Below are 23,985 nucleotides of genomic sequence, written 5' to 3' on the forward strand. Positions count from 1 at the left end.
GTCTCGATCAGTCTCCCAGGCTGGAGTGCAGGGTCATGATCTCGGCCCACTGCAAGCTCCGCCTTCCGGGTTCACACCATTCTCCTGCCTCAGCCTCCTGAGTAGCTGGGACTACAGGCGCTGCCACCACCACACCTGGCTAATCGTTTGTATTTTTAGTAGAGACAGCATTATGACCGTGTTAGCCAGGACAGTGTCGATCTCCTGACCTCGTGATCCTCCCACCTCAGCCTCTCAAAGCACTGGAATTACAGGCGTGAGCCACAACACCTGGCTTCTGAGTCTGTTTTCTTATCTGTAAAATGCAAGAGGGGGAATTGTTTCATTTGTTCATTCATTCATTAATTTATACAAGATATATTTATTGTGTATTTACTATGGTCTAGGGACTGTAATAGTGCTTTTCTTAGGAAACTAGTATAGAAAATGTCAAGAGCAGGGTGAAGAGAGAGCATAACGTAATGAAAGTAAGTTATTTGTATGAAGGTAGTCTCTGATTTACCTTCCTGCTCTAAACTGCTATGTCTCTATAACTATTCTATTTGAACCACTAAGTGAACTGCCACCAGACTTTCTTCTTCACATACATCCACTTTATCTCCATTACCAATCACAAAGTGATGTTCACATGAAATATCCACTGAGGCATAACTTTGATTTGTTTCTTCTTTTAATAGGATTTTCAACTCAGCCAAGCAACCTACAATAAGGCCTTATTATGTGCTAAGTAAACATGGTATACATAGAAAATAAAACAGAGTGAGACTTCAAAAAGCTTACAGTCTTATGCATAAGTTAGATGCACAGATGAATAAAGACAACTGAGAAGTATGCATACACTTCTATAAGAGAATAAATGAGGAAGTTACTGATTCTGCCTAGGGGTAAGGGAGTAAAAACATCTGGAAAGTTAAAGGAAGAAGATAACACTTCAGTTGGCTTTTCAAGGGAAAAAGAGAGGGAAGGGTATCTCATAGTAGGAGCTAGGATAGCCTACTTGGTGGGGAATGGAAAACTGGGACATTATGGTGTCCAGGCTGTGAATATATCCATATATCAGGTTAAGGAGAGCTGACTTTTATTCTGTAGGCAACAAGGAACCACTTAAACATGGTGACTGATTGGAAATGGGGTGTGAGGAGAGTGAGAGTCACACATATGTCCAAGGTTTTCTAGCTCAGGCTATTGAGGGAATGGTCACATGAGTGGAATAGAAGAAATAGGAAACACATGATAAGCAGTGGCAGGCTCAGGTGTAACGTCGAGGAAAGGGAGCAAAAAGGAATTATTTCAGTCTTGGACATGAATTCATAAAGACAGACAATTCATTAAAACAGCACTTGCAATAAAAATGTCTCCCATTAGAGTCTATTTGTAAATGAAACATAATTAATCATTTGTGAACATTTCATAAATATTGGACCTGGTCCTAATGGTGAATAGCTAATCCATTCTCTAGGGAAAACATTGTTTAACTTTTAATAAATTGCTGCTTCAAATATGTTATGTACGTTACACAGTATCTGTGGCACTCTAAAATAATAATTCTCCCCCAGGACGTGAGTTTTCCAGCATGCCAACTTTCAATTAATGCTCAATAATTGCTAAATGAAAATAATTGTATGATGGTTTTGCTTCTATTTGTAAAGTAGACAGACCTTTCCTCCTTGATGGAAAGCTAACAAAAAATATCAGAGAACAAACAAAGACACTATTTATCAGAGCTGAACAAGAATGGATTTTTATTCACCCAGAGGTGACTCCCTCCTACTTTCAGGGAACTCAGCTCAGTAAGACATGTAGTATATATAGTTTCATCCTGTTGATTCTGTAAAAATCAATCATCTGGTACCATTGCCAAATATCACTTTTGGCTATCATACAAATGCCTCTTGTAGCAACCTTCCCATCCCACCCAGATGACCATGAGAATCAAGACTCTCACAAATTATTTCAAGAGTCTTTAAGATTGTCACAAGATAACCTACAGTTACCACCACCATTTTAAGATCATCACAATTGGTGGTGGTCACCATGAATGTGGGTTATATTACAGTAACTCCAATGATAAAAAAAAAAAAAAATAACTTTCAGAGCACAGACCAAGTAAGGTGACTGCAGCAAAATCTCTCTGGTGATTCATTCACCACTGGACCTATGTGAGTTTTGTTTTCATCCTTCATGGTGACTCTAGCACATCATGGGAAAAGGGACCCTGAAATCACCTAAAATGTCCCCTAGCACCTTGAAAGTAGAAATGAAAGTAATGGAAGCTAATTTCAGCTAATGCTAAATAGCAAAAATCAATATGAAGGAAAAATATCCTGGTCATTTTCACTTCATTGACTTGCACTGTTTGCTGAGAAATGTTTACCAATTAGCTATTGATCATTTTATTCATTTTCTGTCTCCTTTTATAACATCAAGGATAATACACATTCCCTTTCAGAAGTTTAATATTTCCATTATTATTATCTCCCTTTGCACTGGCAAACGTTTCCTTCCATTTCACCTACCCAGCCAGATGGGTCCACTCAAACTACAGTGTGAGGAGGAGAGGGAAATGTTTTCTCCTCCTCCCCATATTAATACATCTTGTCCTTCTGAAACTGACACAAACCCGAACACTGACCTGCCTCCCTGGTTTACTTTGAATGTATGTTATTGCTTAGGTCTACATAGCAATTGCAGTCTTTTTCTGCTCAGGATCCTATCTTTCGTATGCAACCAAATTATTGATGTATGGTTATCAAGATCCACAAGAGAAAATACCAAAAAGAGAGTATATTTCTAAAACTCAAACCTGAATATCCATACATCTGGGTAATTGAGGGAGAGTTCTCTAATTCAGAAATCTCCACAAATGAATGTTGAAATGCTTTTGTACTAGAAAACGTGTCAAACATTCACTTTATTGATGGTTTAAAATTGTGCAAATGCTTGTTTAGTTTGTTTGGTGGAAAAAGTGTTAGACCTACCTCCTAAAATAACCTGAGCGTTATCAGTGTTTGAATTTGATCTTTTGTTCCTTAGCTTTTTGGGCTGCATAAAAGAAAATATAAAATTTCCTAAAAGGTAATGTATTTAAGGAACCTGCAACTATTAGAGATACTCTACAAATTTTAGTTATCTTCATCATTATGATTATTCAAAGAAAACTTCTATAATAAAGTATTTTAGGAAGTTTTTTTTAAAATTATACTTTAAGTTCTAGGGTACTTGTGCACAACATGCAGGTTTGTAAAAGTCAGGAAACAACAGGTGCTGGAGAGGATGTGGAGAAATAGGAACACTTTTACACTGTTGGTGGGACTGTAATCTAGTTCAACCATTGTGGAAAACAATGTGGCAATTCCTCAAGGATCTAGAACTAGAAATACCATTTGTTTGTTTTTTAAGACAAGGTCTCACTTCATCGCCCAGGCTGGAGAGAAGTGGGCGTGATCTCAGCTCACTGCAACCTCCGCCTCTTGAGTTCAAGTGATCCTCCCACCTCAGTCTCCTGAGTAGCTGGGACTACAGGTGTGTGCCACCATGCCTGTCTAATTCTTTTTTTGTATTTTTGGTAGAGACAGGATTTTGCCATGTTGCCCAGGCTGGTCTCAAACTCCCGAGCTTAAGCAATCTGCCCGTCTCAGCCTCCCAAAGTGCTGGGATTATAGGTGTGAGCCACTGCGTCCAGCTTGAAAAGGTTATTTTTATATGACGATAACGTTTAGCTATGATGATGTTGCTAAATCTCACACAGTCAACTAAACAGGTTAATGATTCCTATAACTTCTTTAAAAATAAAAATTTTTGAAAGATTATTTTACTTATAGTGTGTTCCTCACATTTTAACACTAAGCAAATATAACTTATAGACCTTTTATTTAAAATGTTCAAAAAAGTGCTGACACAATACCCATTAAAATAGTTCTGCTGCAGGCAATTCTCTCTGCTAGGCTAAACAATGTCCTATTTGCAGTTTTCTGTTATGTTTTTAATGCATGAATATCCATTAATATCTTCTGCCATATAGAAAGAGTAGGGTAGGGGTTGAGGGAGAACTTAATGCAAAGAATCCATCTCTAAGACCTTTGCGGTTTCTGTTGCTAGGCTTCAGGTTATTTGAAAGACTACATTTCTATTTGTTTGGTTTGAAATAGTTTATGATGAAAATCCAAGGAAGGACAAGGGGCTTGTTTGAATTAAGCATATTACATTGCAGCTGAAACTGAGATGCCACATAGTTTATGTGGGGTTTAGGGGTGCTTTTTGTTTTTTACAATTTTAACTTTTGTTTTAGATGTAGGGGGTACACGAGCAGGTCCGTTACCTGGGTATATTGCATGATGATGATGAATAAACTAATTAAGTGATTACAAAAAAAATTTCAACCTCTTTTAAGCCCCATTTTCTCACAGTAAAATGCAGGAGCTGAACTAAAACATCTCTTACTTTATTTCCATTTCTAACATTCTGGGATTCTGCTGTTTACTTACCAATCCAGAGACTAAAGTCAGATATATATGCTTTATTGTTAAGTTTATACCTTTTTTCCTTCAAACTTGATGCAGTATGTTACAGTATTCATGTCTTTTGACTAATTCCATCCTTTAAATATTTTTGAAAACATTTTTAAAAGTTATTCCAAGATGTTCTTTGCAGTTTTAGTAGTGAATAATTTATTTATAATAGTTAGTAATCTGATCCAACCAAAATATTAAGCAGTATTGGGTATGATGAGCCTATTAGATGAAATGTTCACAAAGTGTTAATAATGACATGAAAAAAATTAGCATTTGATTAGAGAAAAAAACTATTTTAAGTTCTGGGGTACATGTGCAGGATGTGTAGGTTACATAGGTAAATGTGTACCGTGGTAGTTTGCTGCACCTATCAACCCATCGCCTAGGTATTAAGCCCAGCATGCATTACCTATTTATTCTGATGCTCTCCCTCTACCCACCCCACAGCCCACAGGCCCGAGTATGTTTTGTTCCCCACTTGTGTCCATGTGTTCCCATTGTTCAGCTCCCACTTATAAGTGAGAACATGTGCTGTTTGGTTTTCTGTTCCTGTTTTAGTTTGCTGAGGATAATGACTTCCAACTCCATCCATGTCCCTGGAAAGGATACGATCTCATTTTTTACAGCAGCATAGTATTCCACGGTATACATATACCACATTTCCTTTAGTCTATCATTAATGGGCTTTTGGTTTGATTCCATGTATTTGCTACTGTGAATGGTGCTGCAGTGAACATACGCGTGCATGTATCCTTATAATAGAATGACTTCTATTCCTTTGGTTACTTATCTGAGTAATGGGATTGCTGGGTCAAACGGTATTTCTGGTTCCAGGTCTTTGAGGAATCACCACACTGTCTTCCACGATGTTTGAACTAATTTACATTCCCACCAACAGTGCAAAAGAGTTCTTATTTCTCCACAGCCTCACCAGCATCTGTTGTTTCTTGTTTTTTTTTTAATAACTGCCATTCTGACTGGCATGAAATGATATCTCATTGTGGTTTTGATTTGCATTTCTCTAATGACCAGTGATGATGAGCTTTTTTCCATGTGTTCGCTGGCCGCATAAATGTCTTCCTTTGAGACGTGTCTGTTCATGTCCTTTGCTTACTTTTTAATAGGGTTGTTTTTTTCTTGTAAATTTGTTTAAGTTCCTTGTAGATTCTAGATATTAGACCTTTGTCAGATAGGTAGATTGCAAAAATTTTCTCCCATTCTGTAAGTTGTCTGTTCACTCTGATAATAGTTTCTTTTGCTGTGCAGAAAATCTTCAGTTTTATTAGAACCCATTTGTCAATTTTGGCTTTTGCTGAGATTGCTTTTGGTTAAAAAAATTATATAAACATCATGACAACAACTATTTAACAAATAAAATATATGCAGAGAAAAAATAGAGCAAAATATTAACTGTAATTTTCTTTGTATGGTGGGAATATAGATAAATTTTTCATTTTTTACCCATTTTTAAAAATTATACTTCAAGTTCTGTGATACATGTGCAGAACGTGCAGGTTGGTTACATAGGTGTACACGAGCCATGGTGGTTTGCTGCATCCATCAACCCATCATATACATTAGGTATTTCTCCTAACGCAATCCCTCCCCTAGCCCCCCACCCCCAAACAGGCCCTGGCGTGTGATGTTCCCCTCCCTGTGTCCATGTGTTCTCATTGTCCAACTCCCACTTATGAGTGAGAACATGCCGTGTTTGGTTTTCTGTTCCTGTGTTAGTTTGCTGAGAATGATGGTTTCCAGCTTCATCCATGTCCCTGCAAAGGACATGAAACCATCTTTTTTTATGACTACATAGTATTCCATTGTGTATATGTGCCACATTTTCTTTGTCCAGTATCATTGATGGGCATTTGGGTTGGTTCCAAGACTTTGCTATTGTGAAGAGTGCTGCAATAAACATACATGTACATGTGTCTTTATAGTAGAATGATTTATAATCCTTTGGGTATATAGCCAGTAATGGGATTGCTGAGTCAAATGGTATTTCTGGTTCTAGATCCTTGAGGAATCACCACACTGTCCTCCACAATGGTTGAACTAATTTACAGTCCCACCAACAGTGTAAAAGTGTTTCCGTTTCTCCACATCCTCTCCAGCATCTGTTGTTTCCTGACTTTTTAATGATTGCCATTCTAATTGGTGTGACATGGTATCTCATTGTGGTTTTGATTTGCATTTTTCTAATGACCAGTGATGGCGAGCTTTGTCTCATATGTCTGTTGGCCACATAAATGTCTTCTTTTGAGAAGTGTCTGTTCATATCCTTTGCCCACTTTTTGGTGGGGTTGTTTCATTCTTATAAATTTGTTTAAGTTATTTGTAGATTCTGGTTATTAGCCTTTTGTCAGATGGATAGATTGCAAAAATGTTCTCCCATTCTGTAGGTTGTCTGTTCCCTCTTATGATAGCTTCTTTTGCTATGGAGAAGCTCTTTAGTTTAGTTAGATCCCATTTGTTAATTTTGGCTTTTGTTGCCATTGCTTTTGGTGTTTTCCTCTTGAAGTCTCTGCCCATGTCTGTGTCCTGAATGGTATTGCCTAGTTTTTCTCCTAGGGTTTTTATGGTTTTAGATCTTATGTTTAAGTCCTTAATCCATCTTGAGTTAATTTTTGTACAGGGTGTAAGGAAGGGGTCCAAAACAGCATGTTACTGGTACCAAAACAGATATATAGACCAATGGAACAGAACAGACATCTACAACCATCTGATCTTTGACAAACCTGCCAAAAACAAGTCATGGGGAAAGGATTTCCTATTTAATAAATGATGTTGAGAAAACTGGATAGCCATATGCAGATAATATTTTTCTTATAACTTTAATACATAATGTAATTTTTCTTTAAAGAGAATTTTATAACCAAAAAAAGATGTATTTTAAAATTAGATATTTTCAGTGAAAAATTACAAACTCCATACAAATTACTCATGCAGGCAACATTGAAGGTTTTGGCGGGGGCCGGGGGGGGCGGCTCCTGGTGTTGAGCAAAGCCAGTGAAACACATACAGCACTTAATCTTTAGAACCAGACTGCTTTAGTCTCCATGGTTATTAGAAAAGTTAATTTTCTAAAAGGGCAACTTCATTAACATTAGTCTCATAGTTCAGCGCAGTCCAATGACCCTGTGTGGAGGCACAGTTCCTACTAGAGCTAACTGCAGGAAGTGGCCTGTCAGTCTAGGCCAGGACAGGATGCGGAGTTCAGTGTGCAGAGCGAAGGGCAAGGAGCAGGATATGGGGGCCAGGAGAGCAGCTGAAGTCATCTAATCTTCAAAAACAAAAAAGTCAAAATATCTGAGCATTTAAGTGGTGCAGTGGAATAAGCAATCAGTAATATGTGCTAAAGGCAGTTCTTCCGACTACAGATTAGTGAGCAGGTAGGAAGACAATGGTGCCTGCCTAATAATAACTGCCCCCTCGTATTTAAAGCTGTAATTCAGCTGCTTTGCTGCTGCTTTTAAAGGACATAGTGTGTGTGAGCTAAAAGAGTAATGGAATAAAGTCCAGGTTGTAGCCTTAGTATGCAGAGCGTGGGACATGACAGAAAAACAGGAGATACATGATGTATTCCTAAACTCAGAGAATCTATCAGTGCAGGGCAACGAATGGTAATGAGTCTAAGTTCAGTAAATGTATCAGAATGTACTTTTTAAGAATGTGATACACCAACCAATAGCTTGAGTTTGAAAAGGCAACAGAAGATGACCCACAAAATACAGATAATCAAGAGGGAAAAAGCATTTTGAGTTGAATTACTTAGCAATTGTTAAAGGTAGTTTAAATCCTATCTTGCTAAAACTATCTACAACATCAGTGGCAAAGACACAATACTGAGAGAATTCAGGAAGAATTTAAATAGAATTGTAATATAATTTTATGATTTGTTGAGGATTATCTTTTTCTCATTTTTTTCTTTACTCTTTGTTACTCCAACTCAATATAGCAAATCTCATGTTTAGAGGATTGAAAAAAAATTATATGATCTAATTGAAAATATGGGCTGGGTGTGGTGGTTCACATCTATAATCCCAGTTCTTTGAGAGGCTAAAGCAGGCAGATCACTTGAGCCCAGGAGTTCAAGACCAGTTTGGGCAACATAGTGAAACCCGATGTTTACAAAAAATACAAAAATTAGCTAGGTGTGTTCACATATGCTTGTAATCCCAGCTATTCAAAAGGCTGAGGTGGGAGGATCACTTGAGCCTACTTGTGGTTTAAAGCTCCATGAGCTGTAGTCACTCCAGCCAGAGCCACAGAGCGAGACCCTGTCTCAAAAAAGAAAAAGAAAAAAAACAAATATGAACTAAATTGAGTATAGAAAAGTTGTAATATTTGGCATAAGTAAATATGAAAGTAGTAAGTAATATCAGGTATCCATTTTAACTGAAAAAGGAAATGTATTATGTTTTTAAAGGTAATGCTAATGAAATAAAAGCAAGAAAGACTAGTCTTAACGGGTAGGTGAAGCACATGTGGACAGTCAGTTAATAGACAGTCTCACTGGAGAGAGTTGCCATCTGGGGAGCCAGTCAATGCATGATGAGTTTCTTGGTCATACAACAAAGTCCAGAACAAAGCGCCAGTCCTGGAATGTTAATTGAAAAAAGCGGGGCAAGCTAGTCAGCTGGTCTCCATGAGGGATTGTGGGGTGCCAGCCATTAGCACTTAAGAGCCAAGACAGCCAAATTTTAGGGACAAACCAAATTGGTGGCAAGAGAGATGAAATGCAAAATAAATACTTCACATACAGTCAGCCCTGAGGGTCTATGTAGGAACAATGGAGACTTGCAAAAGAATTTCTGATCCCAGCATTTGGAGCGGATCACTGGATCTGAAGCCTGGAGGGATGACTTATCTCTTAGCTTCTATTAACAGAGTTTGCCCAGAGACTGACCAAATTCAGCTTATATTAAAGATTCTTAATGGATCTAGTGGAGATGGAAACATAAATTTGCAGATGTAGTCATTTATTCATCAATTAACTATTAAGAACCCACTGGCCATTTTTCCCGGTACTAAGGATACCCCAGTTAATGCTACAAGAAAATCTTTAGCTGAATTAAATTTAAAATAATTTAATTGAGCAAACATCGATTTGCAAATTGGCAGCATCTCAAGCCAGAGTACATTCAGAGATTCCAGTGCAGTTACATTGTGGAAAAAGATTCATGGACACAAAAGGGAAAGTGATGTACAGAAAACAGAAGTGAGGTCCAGAAGTAGCGGATTGGTTGTAGCTCCATGTTTGCCTTATTTGAACACAGTTTGAACAGCTGACCACCTTTGATTGGCCAGAACTTGGTGATTGCCACAAGAGTAAGCTACAGTCTGTTTATAATTTCATTTAGGTTATAATTCACTATGTACTAAGAAACCTTTAGGATGAACATAAAATAGGTAAAGAGGCAGCTTTAGGCTAAATTTGATTTATCACAAAGTAGACAAAAATCTCTGATCTTGCCTTCAAGTTTGAGGTAACTAAAGACAAACAAAAGCAAACTAATTATAAATTAGAAGGTAGTAGATGTTACAGAGAAACATCAAGCTAGAAGATTTTGGAAGTAGGAAGATGACAAGTACTGCAATTTTTATAGGGTGCTCAGTGAAGGCTCAGCTGAGAACATGACATTTGAGCAGCTGTGAAGGAGGTGATGAGCAGGCAAGGCGATGCCTGGGGAAAAGCGATCTAGGTAGAGGGGCTTTGCTAGCAAAGGCCCTAAAGCAGAAGCATTCCCATATGTTTTAGAAAGCAAGGAGGCCAATGTTTCCAGAGAAAACTCAAACAAAACTTGGGGCCAAGAGGAAATGAGAGGATAATGGCAGAGATGTAAATGGAGGCACCAAATGACATAAAGCCTCACAGGCCTTTGAAGTACTTCAGGTTTCACTCTGAGTAAAATAAAGAGCCTTTGGAAGGTTTTAAGCAGAAGAGTACCATGATAGAACTTAAATTCTGAAAAGTCACATTAGCCATATATTGACAATGGATTGTGGAGAGTGAAGGTAGAACGTGAGAAACCAGGCAGGAGATGGTGATGTGGTTATGTAGTAGCAACTGAGATGTCAAATAAAAATGGTTATGTTACTGATTGATTTTGAAGGTAGTGCCAACAAGATTATTAACAACTTGGAAATGGACTGTGAGAGAAAGAATGGAGCTGAGGATAAACACATTATCTGCTGCTACGTAGCAAGATTTATTAACTTAAAAAAACATTTTTGTCATATTCAGCAATCTGGGCTGAGTTCAGTCAAACAGTTCTGCTCTGGGTGTCCCAGATTGCTTTGGCATTAACAGAGCAAAACAGGAGAGTTCTCTGTCCCCCCGCCCCCCTCCACAGGATGTGTGACAGGGTATGTCTCCTTCTGTCTGTTCAGCCACGTATGTGTGCACTCAAACCCCTTAAGGGATGGGGAGCATGCAAACAGGCAGGTGCAGAAGCCAACGCAAGCACCCCCGGGCTCCGGACCCAGGCCAACATCCAGGAAAGGGAGCCTGAGACTCCCGAAGCCCAAGTGGGCATGTGTAACAGTGCACTCCTTTAACCTTGCCATCTGCAGATAGCGTGTTAACTAGCTCAGTGCCCTCTTGGTACCCGGGTCCTTGTCCCGCATCCAGGAAGAATCAGGTACACGCAGATTTGAAGGATGAATGTGGGGTTTTATTGAGTCCTGGAGGTGGCTCTCAGCGGAATGAATGGGGAGATGGAAGGGGGATGGAGTGGGAAGATAATCTTCCCTTGGAGTTTGGCCATCCAGCGGCCAATCTCCTCTCCAACTGTCCCCAGCCAAACTCCTCTTGGTGTACGGACGCTTCTTCTCTTCTCTCTGCCGCACCGTTCTACCTTTCTTCTGTTCTTCTGTTTGTCCTTTCATCTCCTCCTGGAACTGGTGGTTTGGAGTTTACATGAGTACTGGATAGAGGGTGTGGCAGGCCAAGAGGCAAATTTGGGCAGGAAAACAGCAATGCCTTTTCTCATTTAGGGCCATGGGTTTCCAGGCTTAAGGGTGGGGCCTTTGCTGGGGAACCACCATTTTCTACCCAGTACTTCCCTGTCTCCTGTCTGTATCAACAGCAGGTAAGGTTGGAAGCTGAGGTTGGCAGGAATGACTGTGGGCTGAGCCTTTTTCTCCACATGGTCTCTCCCTGTGGCCAGCTTAGGTTTTATCACATTTGGGTAGCCTGAAAGCAGTTAGAGTTTATATATAGTGACTGACTTCAAGAGAGAGGAAAAAGCTGTTTATACTCTTCAAACCTGGATTGCAAATTCCAGAATGTCCCATCTGCCACATCACATTCTTTTTATAAGAGCAAGTCACAAGGAAATAGACTCCACCTCTTGATGGGTGAGGGGAAGAAACTGATGATAGCCAGACTGTCTACCAGAGATGTCTCCAAGGTTTTTGGATCAAGCAACTGGACATACGAAGTTGCAGTTAAGTGCAATGGGGAAGACTCACAGAAACTAGAGTAGGCCAAGGTGGGTGATGAGTAAAGATATCACATAAGCAATTGAATATCTAATCTGGAGTTCAGGGGAGAGATCTGGACTGAATGTGTGTATTTGTGAGTCATCAGTATGTAGATAGTATTCAAAGCTGCAAGACTGGGTGAGAACAGAAAGGAGATAAGAAAAGATAGAAAAAAGAAAAATTCCAAGAACTGAGCTCTACAACACTCTCAAATTTGAAGTCAAGAAGCAAAAGTGACTGGGAAGAAACAACTAGTGAGGTAGTTAGGTTGGGTGGTATGAAACTCAGGGAAGAAAATGTATCAATAAGAATTAATCATTTGGGTCAACTGCTCTTCAAAGTTCATGTTAACTAATAACTCACCATTGAACTTAGCATTGTGGAGACTATTTGAGACACTGACAAAAACAAACAACACTTTGAATCCATCGGGTTTGGATTTATGGTTTGATCCTGCACAATTATCTCAGAGAGCATCCTAGGAGGGGATGTAGAATTATAAACCTACGTCAGTATAAGATAGATACAGCTCTGCAGAGTGGGAGGGATTCTAAGGTGAAGCCAAAATGCAGCCTTGGCAGTCACTTGGAGCTTCCAACCCAATCCAGGAGTAGATAATATTCAATAATCCAGGTAGGCGATGTTGACAATTTTGTCAACATGAGGCAGTTAAAATAATTACATTCTAAAATTAAGTGCCAAGATTTAATTCCTTCAGAGAACAAGGGTCCAGGGGAGGGTGGGAAAGCTTGGTTAGAGAGGGGCTGAGGTTACCAAGACAAAAACTCAGATAAGAAATTAACCAGCCAGACCAATGTGTCACTGGGAAGAGGGAAGAAACACAGCTTAGCAAAACACATGTAAAAATGAGTTGTTGTTCACCAAGCCTATATCAGACATTAGCTATGACTTGGTCTGAATCAGTTTCAAGTGTTTTATTAAGAGAAAGGATCAGAGATGGTGAGGTTGAAACTGGGACCTGACGGGTTATGAGAATGTGGGCCACAGGTGAAGAGTATAGAATGGATGGGGGGCAGCAGGGAGAAACATGGAAGGACACACAAGTCAGCTGCTCCTCACAACCTACTAGGCCAGGGCCTTGAAAATACATAGATTATGTCATTTAGAACCATTTACGCTCCGCACAACTTATTAGGACGGGCAATCAAAAGACTGCAGAGTATTGACTCTTATATCTTCATCTTAAAGTAGAGAAAAAGATAAATGGCATCGGCATTCTGCAAAGAGCAGGACTGAGGATGAAGATCTGAAACTGGATAACTCTGACTGATTACCTCCTTCCCCAGGCTGCACTCTTGACAGAAGGCACAGTTTCTCTGTAGGATTTAACAGCCATTAGCAAGCAACTAAGACAACTGAAAGAGACAGCTGAGAAGCCACATGCTAGTTTTTCTTAAATTTACTTCCCTTTAAAAGTCTGGAACTGAGATGAGCAAATCTTGCTGGATGAAAATAATTAAGTTTCAAAATATTTCTTTTCAGAAAATCATTTTTCTTAATTTAATAGAAACATCTGCAGAATTGTGTGCACTCCTTTCCAGTGTGAGGGGCAGTAAGGTTAATCCTGGAATCATGTTGGAGAAAGGATGAGACCCCACTCTTTACCCTGGCCAAATATCTACCAGCACCATCCCCACTGCTGCCCCCAAAGCTGTTGGAGCATTTCAATTCTCCTAGGAGAATCTGCCAGTGGTTAATGATCTTTCTTGCCAGGAGGTTGTCTATCCTTCACCTCCATTCCTCTTGCTACAGTTCATTCCTCCCTGTAGAATTATGAAACAACATTACAGCCCATCTGAGGGAGATGAGCCCTGCAGCCTCAATTTCCAGTGTGGCAAAAGTCATGAGTCTGAGTGTCAGAACTGCCACAGAGATTCTTGGTTGATACCACAGCCATCCATTAACCTGTCCCTGGAGTTAGCAGCCCAGATGGTGGTAACTGCAAATGAAACTTACCAAGGGGCTTGATGATAGCCCTAAGCAGAGATTTCAGTTGAGCATGAAAGCCTTTGAAAAATATATCACAGGAAATAGAGGGGAAAGCCGCATTTCACTCCAGAGAAATTGATTCTATATAGGAAAATCCCATGGAAATGAAGGAGCCTGGCTGTCTCCTCAACCTTGTAGGTAAATATGATGTTCTTCTAATGATCAACAAATAACATATTAGAAAATAGTACAAATATTCTGAAATATTAAGACTCAATGTCTTAATCAGACCGCCTGAGTTATGACTCTGCTCTGTGACTTTCTAGCTCTAAGAGCCTGGGGAAGTTATTGATTCCTTTCTATCTCCGTTTTGTCATTTATAAAATAGAAATGATAATGATAACAACTTCATAAGAAAGTTATGAGGATTAAATATGTGAAAATGCTTAAAATAATGTGTCAGATTCTAAATATTGGCTGTCATACATGGGGCATTAAATATACATTATTATTTGTACACATTGGTTTATGGACTGTATGTCTGGAAATCTAAGTTCTACTGTGGCTTTTATACCTTTTCATTACTTTTGTAGCCTTGAGCAAATTTCTGTACCCTTCCATTAGCACAAGTTGGTAAATACATATTTGGACATAATGCTTTTCCTTTTTCTTCTTATTCCTGTGGCAGACATAGGTTAATTACAGCCCCTTACACCCTGAGGCCTAAGTAGGCTTTAGAATTCATGTCAACATGATGTTCCCAGAAGCCACCATCAATTAGTCAGTTGACATAAAAATTAGAACTGATTTGACCCCCCAGTTTTAGAGCTCACAACCTTTAAAGGAATGTTTATTCCCACTTTCAGCCACCTCAGACTATCCCATCACAGTATCACCCCCACTTTGCCACTAATTTTTCAATGTTGATAGGACAACACAAATGTCTGCATTTGGGATAATCTTTGTGTCTTCATCACAACACTACACCCTTGTAAGTAGCCACAGTTGGAGAAGGGATATGGCTGGCACGAGGGTCCACTGTGAGTACACGATTGAGGTCAGTATCCAACAATATATTGGATTTTTATTCAACCAAAGAAGCTGATTGACAGCATGCTCAGACCTCTTTGTGCAGATGGAGGTGAGGAGGTCAGTGCCTGTACAGACCAACCAGTGCTTCTTCCCATTCTGTGCTCCAAGAAGCTTCCTCCTAATAAATCTTTTGCTCCCACAACAAGACCCTAAGAATGTGTCTCCTAGGCATCTTGGCCCAGGTCAGCCAGCACAGAAGGCTGGGATTGTTTTGTTTTGTTCTGTTTTGTTTTCAGGTTAGGGGACAAGAATAACTAAGAGAATAAGTACCACCGACAGATGCTGATCTTCGGTAGATCTCAGAGAATTCACCCACAGTTATCCATGTGTATCCTTTCCCTATTACATAAAGAAGACTCTTTATTAAATCTTGAGGCAATAAATGCATTTTTAATAATACTGATAGAATTATGTTATATTTTAATATGCAAAATATTCTGTAAGAGGACACCTAAGAATCACTTACAAGTGCTTATCTTTGATCAGTCATCATCTTTTGCTCCCATTTAACCATTTACCTTGAATAAAACCTTTTTAAAATCAGAATGCCTTGGAATGATTAAAATGTCATATAGATGTGTTTAGATTACAACTAGTTAAGGATGAGGCATAAACAAAATTTTAAATATCAAAACAAGATTTCTATAATTCTCAAGAAGTATATAAAGTTATTTATAAAATATCATGCTAAATTATTCCATAAATAACAAGCAATCAGTTAACTAAGGAATAACTTACAATGGCCTGGACCACCATCATACCCAGTATGGGGCCAGATAGACTAAATATCTGGCCAGTGTAGCATTTATTGTGTTCTTTGTCCTTTCTTAAGAGTACAGAACAGTGGCTGTATAGACTTTGGAGTTAGGCCTGTGACTGAATTCAGACTCCATCACTTTGCTGTGTGTCTTAGTTCGTTTCCTGCTACTATCACAGAATAACACAGACTGGATGATTTATTAAAAATGTAAGTTATTTGGCTCACAGGCCTGGAGACTGAGAAGTCCAAAATCAAGAGGCAGTGTCTAGTGAGGGATTTCTTATTGCATCATAATATGGTGGAAAGCATCACATGGTGAAGAAACACATGCACAAAACAGAAAAAGCGGATCAAATCTACATCTGCAGTAATGACAAAAATCCATTCGTGAGGGTAAAGTCCTCATGGCCTAATCATCTCTTAAAGGTCTCACTTTTTACTACCATCACAATAGCAATTAAACTACAACATGAGTTAGGGAGAGGACATTCAGATAACAGCACTGTATGGCTTTAAACAAATTACTAGGTTTTTCTGAACTTTAGTTTTCTCATATGCTGTTGTCAAAATTCCATGTGTGAGAGAGCTTGGCAGAGTCCCTGGCACATCGCAAGCTCTGACTCTTGTGATAATTGTTAGACTCCCTCATTGTTTGTGGAAGTGTGGTAGGGACAGACAGAAGACAGCCACACTGTTTTTTTCTACATAAAATATTTGCACCCATGTTGGTCTTTAAAACTCTTTTTGAAATGCATATGAAAATTCCTTTGTAGAAAAAAGTATGCAGTTAAAAAGAAGTCCTCTATTCCCTATTAAGAGATTAATTCATAAAAGGTAGACAAACAAGATTTCAAACATCATTAGATTTGGACACTAGCTTTGGCCTGTAAATTGACTTTAGTGGAGAATGTTAACACTTCTCAATTTCTACTCCTTGCTGGCTTGAGTAAGGCACACAGAGCCACTTTCGGAGAGAATCTTCTCTTCTGTATTTACTTTTATCCTACAGAACAGATTGAAAACCAGTGGCGTAGATCTAGGCACAGGTTTTCTCAGTTAGTCAACATTTGGGAAGCACCTGCTATGTGTTGGGTGCCATGCCAGGTACCGGTTAATGCAACTGCCAGAACAGATCTCTCGTCCCCTTCTGAACTTTGCTTCTACACATCTAAGGTCCTGTTAGTGATGCCAAGTAAATAATCTTCCCTCCACCCTTTTCTTCTTATTCTTCACTATCTCTGGGCACACTTATTCTCTCTTATGATTTAATATACTAATTCTGCATTGATAACAGGACTCCTGAATCTATTTCCAGCCAAAACGTCTCACCTGAGTTTCAACCCCACATTTCCATCTGCTGGCTACTGCATATCTTCTCCAATATATCCCAACATTGTTCATTGATATATAACCACTACACCAACCTATTCCCCAGCCTGAACTCTCTTTCTATTAACTGCCCATGAATGCAGGAACAAGGATTCAAGGACTCAGAGATTTAAAAAAAAATAGTAACAATGATGGTTAATATTTATTAAGCATTTGTCCACCATTTATTTAAATTATTTAGTTATCTAATATGTGTAGTTATGTATTTATTTCTCACAATAGTTCTTTGAGATAGGTCTACTATTATTTCCATTTTGTATGTTAAATAATTGAGGCACAAAGAGAAGTCCCTTCCTTCTCCAAGGCCACACAGCCAGAGGTGGTAGAGTCATGATTGGAATTAGGCAATGTGATTCTAGAACCTGCACACTTAAGCCCTTTGGCACATCCATCTTAAATGTAGGTCAGGGCTTGGGTTGTCATAGCTAAAAAGAATAACTCAGATAATGGTAAGTAGTATCACTGCCTGGAAGTTTTAACTACAAAATTCTGTAAATATAATAGGTGGGTATTTTTATAACGTGCTTTGGACTCATGACAAGGCTCTAATCTTTCAAAAACTTTTGAAATTATTTCTGCAAAAACATGCATATGCCAAAGCACAAGAGAAAAAGCAGGATGTGGGAAAGCAAAATGCCAATGCACTGGGGAAAAAGCAAGATGTCACCCAGACAGTGAGCAATTTGCTCAGCTTGGCTGGAACATGGAGTCTGTAGACTAAAGTGATAGAAGACAAAGGCTGGGAAGGTACACTGTAACCAGACTGTGAGTGAACTTTTAGTTGTATTAACACTATAAATATAGTAATAAAGTTATATTAGACTGTACTCTGTAGGCAAAACATGGGACTAGAAGTGAGGGAGCAAGGCAGGGAAGGTTCATCTAACAAAATCATTACTGACAGCCTCCAATGAAGTAGGCATGATTCTAGGTACTTGAAATACAGTTAGTTTGTACCTCCAAGGAGTGTGCAGTCTTAGGGGAAGCTTGGCAATTACAATGGAAATTTTTAATTCACCATGGTTAAGTGTTACAGAGTCCTATGAAAATAGTGATGAAGTACCACTAACAAATCCATTGTGCCTTATAAGAAAATACTTCCTAGAAACATGCGGAGATTTGTAATGAGGATAATTACACGATTATATTTTATTTTAGCAATTTCATTCTGTTAGTAGATATGGCAAGACCAAAGAAATAAGAAGGGAGGTCATTGAAGAGATCAGTGGATCATATAAAACTGGATGGTCACTTGTACTGTGAAAATCAGAATTGAGAGGCAAGTACAGAATCAAGAGGACTTTTGGCAACAGAAACAGCAGAACTAGAAAGGTTGTTGGAAAGGAGTTCATGAGAATGACTCCAGTCTTTCTAGTTTGGTCACCTAAGTGTCTGAGTTTTCCAAGTTAGGGAAAAACAAGGAAGAGCAAAATAAGGGAGGAAGACAGTAAATTTAGTTTGAGATATATTAGCTTAGAGGCATCTAGGAAGAGAGTAAATTTAGTTTGAGATATGTTAGCTTAGAGGCATCTACAATTAGAGATATTTTTTGGGCAGCTATAGCCACCTATCATAAATAGAATGATGCCAGAGATGTAAGTTTTGGAATTTCCAACATCTGAATCCAGGTGAGCTTTCTCAATAAAGCATAGAAGTATAAAGAGAGACAATGTGACAGTACCTTGAGGCACATGTAAACAAAGCAAAAGAAATAAAATAGATAACACATGAACTTTGGAGTCAGAATGTCTGAATTCAAATCCTAGCTCAACCACTTATGAGCTGTGTGACTTTGGACCAGGTATTTAATATGTTTTGGTCTCAGTTTTCTCATCTATAAAATAACTACCTCAGATTGCATCATGATGTTTAAATAAATTAGTGTTTATAAAGAATGTAGAATAATACGTGGCGTTCAGTAAATACAATTTAGTTTTTATTAAATAAAAAGTATTATAATTCATTTAGCTCCAAATATTGACCTTCATTCTGTGTGCTATTTTATTTCTCCACTATGTCTAATTTTTCTGAAGCCTGTCGTTTATCTTATTCTACTCCAAATTCTAGTGGGTCCTGAATGAAGTATTATTAAATTTACTACCCATTTCACAAGAAAAGTAAATCTTAGGAAAGATAAAAATCAATCCCTTTCTTCATGAAACAATTACCTTGTAAAAAAAAGTCTTAGAAAAGTTCTCTCTAGGCATATCACAATGTAATCATCTGTTTCTACAGATTAAATTGATAAATAATTTTCTACAAAGGAATATTTCTCCTAGAAGTTTCTTTGTTTTACCTTTTTTTTTTTCATTTTTCAGGAGCAATACTACTAAAATGTTCTATTCATACATTCCAAGCAGTTTCAGACTTTAGAGTTAACAACCTGTTTTTGGTATGGTCGTGACCATCAGGATCCACTCTGCCAAGAACTGTGCTAGATACTCTAAATAGAAAATTTCATATTCTTCCCCAAACTCCTTGAGTTGGCTATGATGCTTGCTATATAATTGAGAAAAATGAGGTTAGTCAGAGTCCCTGAATCATCTCAAGGCTAGGGAAGCTGCCTCAATGTAGTGAACAACAACTGAGCAGCTGGTTTCCAAGCAGAGCATCATTCAACACAGGCCAGTTGTCTCTCCGCTCTGCAGTGTGTCATCATTTTGAGGATGAGACAAAAGGTGGAATGGCCTGATGGTGGCACCCACTAAGATTTCTTGCCCTATTTCACCACAGAAGACACTTGGGAGTCCTGGTACCTTGGACTTATCATCTATGGCTTGGAGAAGCCAATGACCAATAATCTTTTCTTTCGGCTCAGTTCATGAACCATCAGCAACATTCTCCCCTCTAGACCCACCAGGAGACTTAACACAAAACTGTTGGAAGTCTCTTGTCTAAACATGGTACAGGTTTAATATTCTTACCAGTCTTATTGAGACTCTAAGCTCAGTTTTTAACTGAATAATATTGTTCAGAGACTATGTCATAGTGATGGTGATGATAAGTATTACCTCAGAGATGGACTTGTCCCTGTAAAGTGAAGGTTTCAGGATCAGCTTTAAGAAGGAGTTAGATTGAGATAAATGTAAATGATAAATGGATCATACATGGGGAAAAAACAGTATTCTGGTATAGAAACATAATGCTAAGTATACCAAAGCAAAGCCAAATCAGATGTGTCTGGACAATACTTAGTTTTTCTGGAATGAAGTGTTTAGTAAGAGAAGCAATAAAAAACAATATGGAAAACTGGTGAGGGCATGTTTGTGAAGATCTTAAAAGTTTGGGTACCATCTTATGATTAATGAAATCAAGAAAGGTGGTGACATAAAAATAACATTTCAGGTGAATATGTTGGCAGGATCAGAGGTTGAAATGGTGATGTAGAGAAGGAATTCAAATTATCCTGAATTTCTAAATCTGGGAAAATATCTTGATATGTATTAAAAGTAAAGAAAGCCTATTTTAGGAAGTTGTTTCCAATTCCTTCCAACAAAATAATATCTCACACACTGACATACTTTTTCTATAAAGGCCAGATAGTAAATATTTTAGGATTTTGGACATGCAGTTTCTGCCACAACTACTCAACTTGTTGCCATAGCACAAAGCAGCCTTAAACAATATGTTAATGAAGTCACATGGCTCTGTTTCAGTAAGCTTTACTTATGGACACTGAAGTTTGAATTTCATGTAATTTTCATGTCTCACAAAATATTACTCTTATTTTGATATTTTCCAGCTACTTTAAAATGTAAAAACCATTCTTAGCTTGGGACTATATATAATCAGAAGGAGAAAAGGATATGGCCACAGTTTGCAAACTCTTGGTTTATAGAACATCATCAGAACTTTCAATCCAACATCATTTTGAAAACTTGAATTTTCTTCTGAAGCCTTCTCTTGAGCAATTGGAAGGAGCTGGCTGAAGTGGGCTTGAGGTGGTAGGAGAAGGGGACAACGATTAATAACTTAGTCAGACTAATCATACTAACCACAGTGGGCAGTAGGACAACCAACATGTGTCCCTGTATGCTCTAATCCAACAGTTGCTTGTCTGAAACCAAAAAAAAAAAAAGAGAGAGAGAGAAATACATCAAGAAATACTACCGCAAACACATTCTGAACTCAGCATTTTGATAATTGCAGAGGGAAAATCAAAAGTGGCGGGCTTTGCTTTTCTTCAAGTTGCTTATGCCACCCTAAAGTGGTACAATGCAGTACTTGCCCAAAGGGAGTGACTGGCAGCATTGATGGAAGCTTAGTGTGAGAGCAGTGTGTAAAGTTGAAGAGACTTTGAACAAGGAATTCTGGAGACACTAACTAAGCTGGGGTAACGAATGAAAACCAGCCTGGGAATGGAATGCAGAGGACATGAGAGTCCCAAAGGAAAAATTGATGAGACTTGCTAACTACTGAGACATGGTGGCTGAAAAAAGAGACAGGAGAAAGATATAAAATGTTTTAAAATATTCTCATTACATTATTCAGTGCCACTAAGAATCGCATAGCAGTGAGAGGCAAGGGGGACGATGTAGTGTGTAGAAAATGGGGAACATAGGAGGCTGGAGGGTAGCACTTCACAGAAGCAAATCACACACATACACTAATGTCTGATCAATGGTAGGCTGAAATTATTGGCAAATATAGAGAGAAGGGATCCCATTAATGCCCACATGCTATCTTTATTTCAAGTATTATCAGGTGGAAAATAAAGTAGTATCATTATGGTGTTGATGGTCAAATATGTGAACAATCTCCTGCATCATATTATATAGAATCTCCCTCATTTGTTCAAGGTAATTTCCTTTTGATCACATGGCACTGGTCATGTCTTATAAAGCAAATATATCCAAACATTTTTCATTACTTATCTTCAGCTTTTCCCTCTCTAGTTCTGTTTGCTTATGTAGATCACAAATGTACGAGAAAAACAAACACAAGGCAATTAATGTACCTACAGTTAGAGATGTGAATAATACTGAAATTCAGAAAAGGAAAGGTTACATAAATAAACCTCTCCAAACTCTTAGCACCAGCTATTGGTTTTATCTGCTTCTACCCAGCTAGAGCTGTCCAAAGGGATTGCTAAGGCACTTGCTCCCTAAAAATGTCCCTTTCCTGCTATTATGATTCACCCAAAGCAGCATGGTATATGGTAGAGATGCATGTCAGCTCTGCCTATAAATGCACCAAGGCCTATTTCTCATAAGCAATTTTTTTACATACACAGAATGAAATAGAGACAAAAAAGTAATTATTGCCTTCATTGTTTGGACTCACATTTATAAAAATAAATTTTTAGCCTAATTCTAAGATAGTCATTTCAACTGTGCTTCTTAAAAATCTTAAACACCAGGATTTAGTTAAAAATATCTTCAGTTTGCCTACATTTAACCCTTAATTGTATCTTAAGAAACCTATAATGAAACTAGTGTGGCCAAAATACATTTACCAACAGGTTTCCTTAATTATCTAGGAACTATTTAGAAGTGGATTATTTCTTCATTTACTTACATTTTGTGAAAAAAAAAAAAAAAGGAAAGTTAATTTATGAAGTTAGAAAAGTAGCTGGAAGAAGCCTAGCCCATTTTTTAATGAAAAAAATAAGACACAGAATATGTTTTAAAGTGGCTTTCTCAAATGAATCACAATCTTCAGGATTAGACTTTCCCGTTGAGATACTGAGGTACAGAAAATACCCAGTTTTTAGAAGACACAGAGGAGGCTGAAGAACCCAAATTTGTGATCTGACACTACCCCCACCCTAAGCGGTATTAAGACCAATAAATAACTATATATGGTATGCTGCTTCTGTCTTCAGAGTAAATCAGTTATTCAGCTGACATGTAACAAGTACATTATAAATTATTTCACTATTACAACCACCACAAATAGATATATAGAAACTTCTACAAACACATTACCGTGAATAAAGAAAATGGGTAGATACAGAGAGTGCAATCAGAATTAGACTAATACTATGATCATCTTAATATATCAGTTAAATGTTATGTCCTCATTCCAAGACTCTCCCATTTTATGTAGCTTCTGCATTAATCCAGCTGCAAATTTACTTAGTCCAGATTAGGTCTTAATGTATTATTTATAGCTTTTTACTGGTGCTGCATTATGCATTTTCATCCAAAAAAGTATAATTTTGTCAGGTTCATGTAAAAACAGTTTTTGAATATACAGCAAATTGTTATATTAAAAGAAAATTTTCATATTTTTTCATAGACTTGAATCAAAGGAACCTTTCCTGTCTGTTGGGTAAGTATGTATTTAAATACTTTATAAGTATTAATTATTTAATTCAAATTACCAAGAATTTCTGAGATGGTATTTTCAGTCATTTAACCTCATATTCATAATCATAACATATCATTGCATGCAACGTTGGTATCTATGTTTTATAAAGACTTAACTAAAATGCTCCCTAGGTTGTATTGTGACCTCAGAAATGCAGCTAATGAATGTATATGAAATCCTGTATCTTCCATAAAGCCTAAACAAGGTACACAGTGATCATCCATATTCTCTTCATGCAAAAATATACTCACGTAGGTCCTAAAAATTCCTCTGAGCCACAGCTTCACCATTCCAAGCCTGTGTACGCATTGCTATACTCCATTTCTTTTCAATCTACTCTATTCACTGTTTCTTCACCCCCTTCCCTAAGTCTGTCTTCACAATCAATATCTATCTTTTCTCCTTAGCTCTCATTTCATTTTAATTTCTCCAGCTCACTCACATTGACGGCTTCTCTGCACCCAAAGCTGAGGAACCCTGAGG

General features: G+C 38.0%; 1 protein-coding gene across 3 annotated transcripts in view; it reads left to right on the forward strand.

Moving 5' to 3' along the window:
- The window catches only part of RALYL (RALY RNA binding protein like), a 736,599-nt gene that overhangs the window by 604,629 nt on the left and 107,985 nt on the right, over nt 1–23,985 (forward strand). For all 3 annotated transcript variants that reach the window (XM_033202416.1, XM_033202415.1, XM_033202414.1), the window contains exon 4: nt 23,431–23,463. In XM_033202416.1, the coding sequence (XP_033058307.1) occupies nt 23,431–23,463 (33 nt within the window). The remainder of the gene's footprint in view (nt 1–23,430; nt 23,464–23,985) is intronic.

The sequence above is a fragment of the Trachypithecus francoisi genome, unplaced genomic scaffold, assembly GCF_009764315.1.
Source record: "Trachypithecus francoisi isolate TF-2019V2 unplaced genomic scaffold, Tfra_2.0 Lachesis_group7, whole genome shotgun sequence".
Taxonomy (NCBI): domain Eukaryota; kingdom Metazoa; phylum Chordata; class Mammalia; order Primates; family Cercopithecidae; genus Trachypithecus; species Trachypithecus francoisi.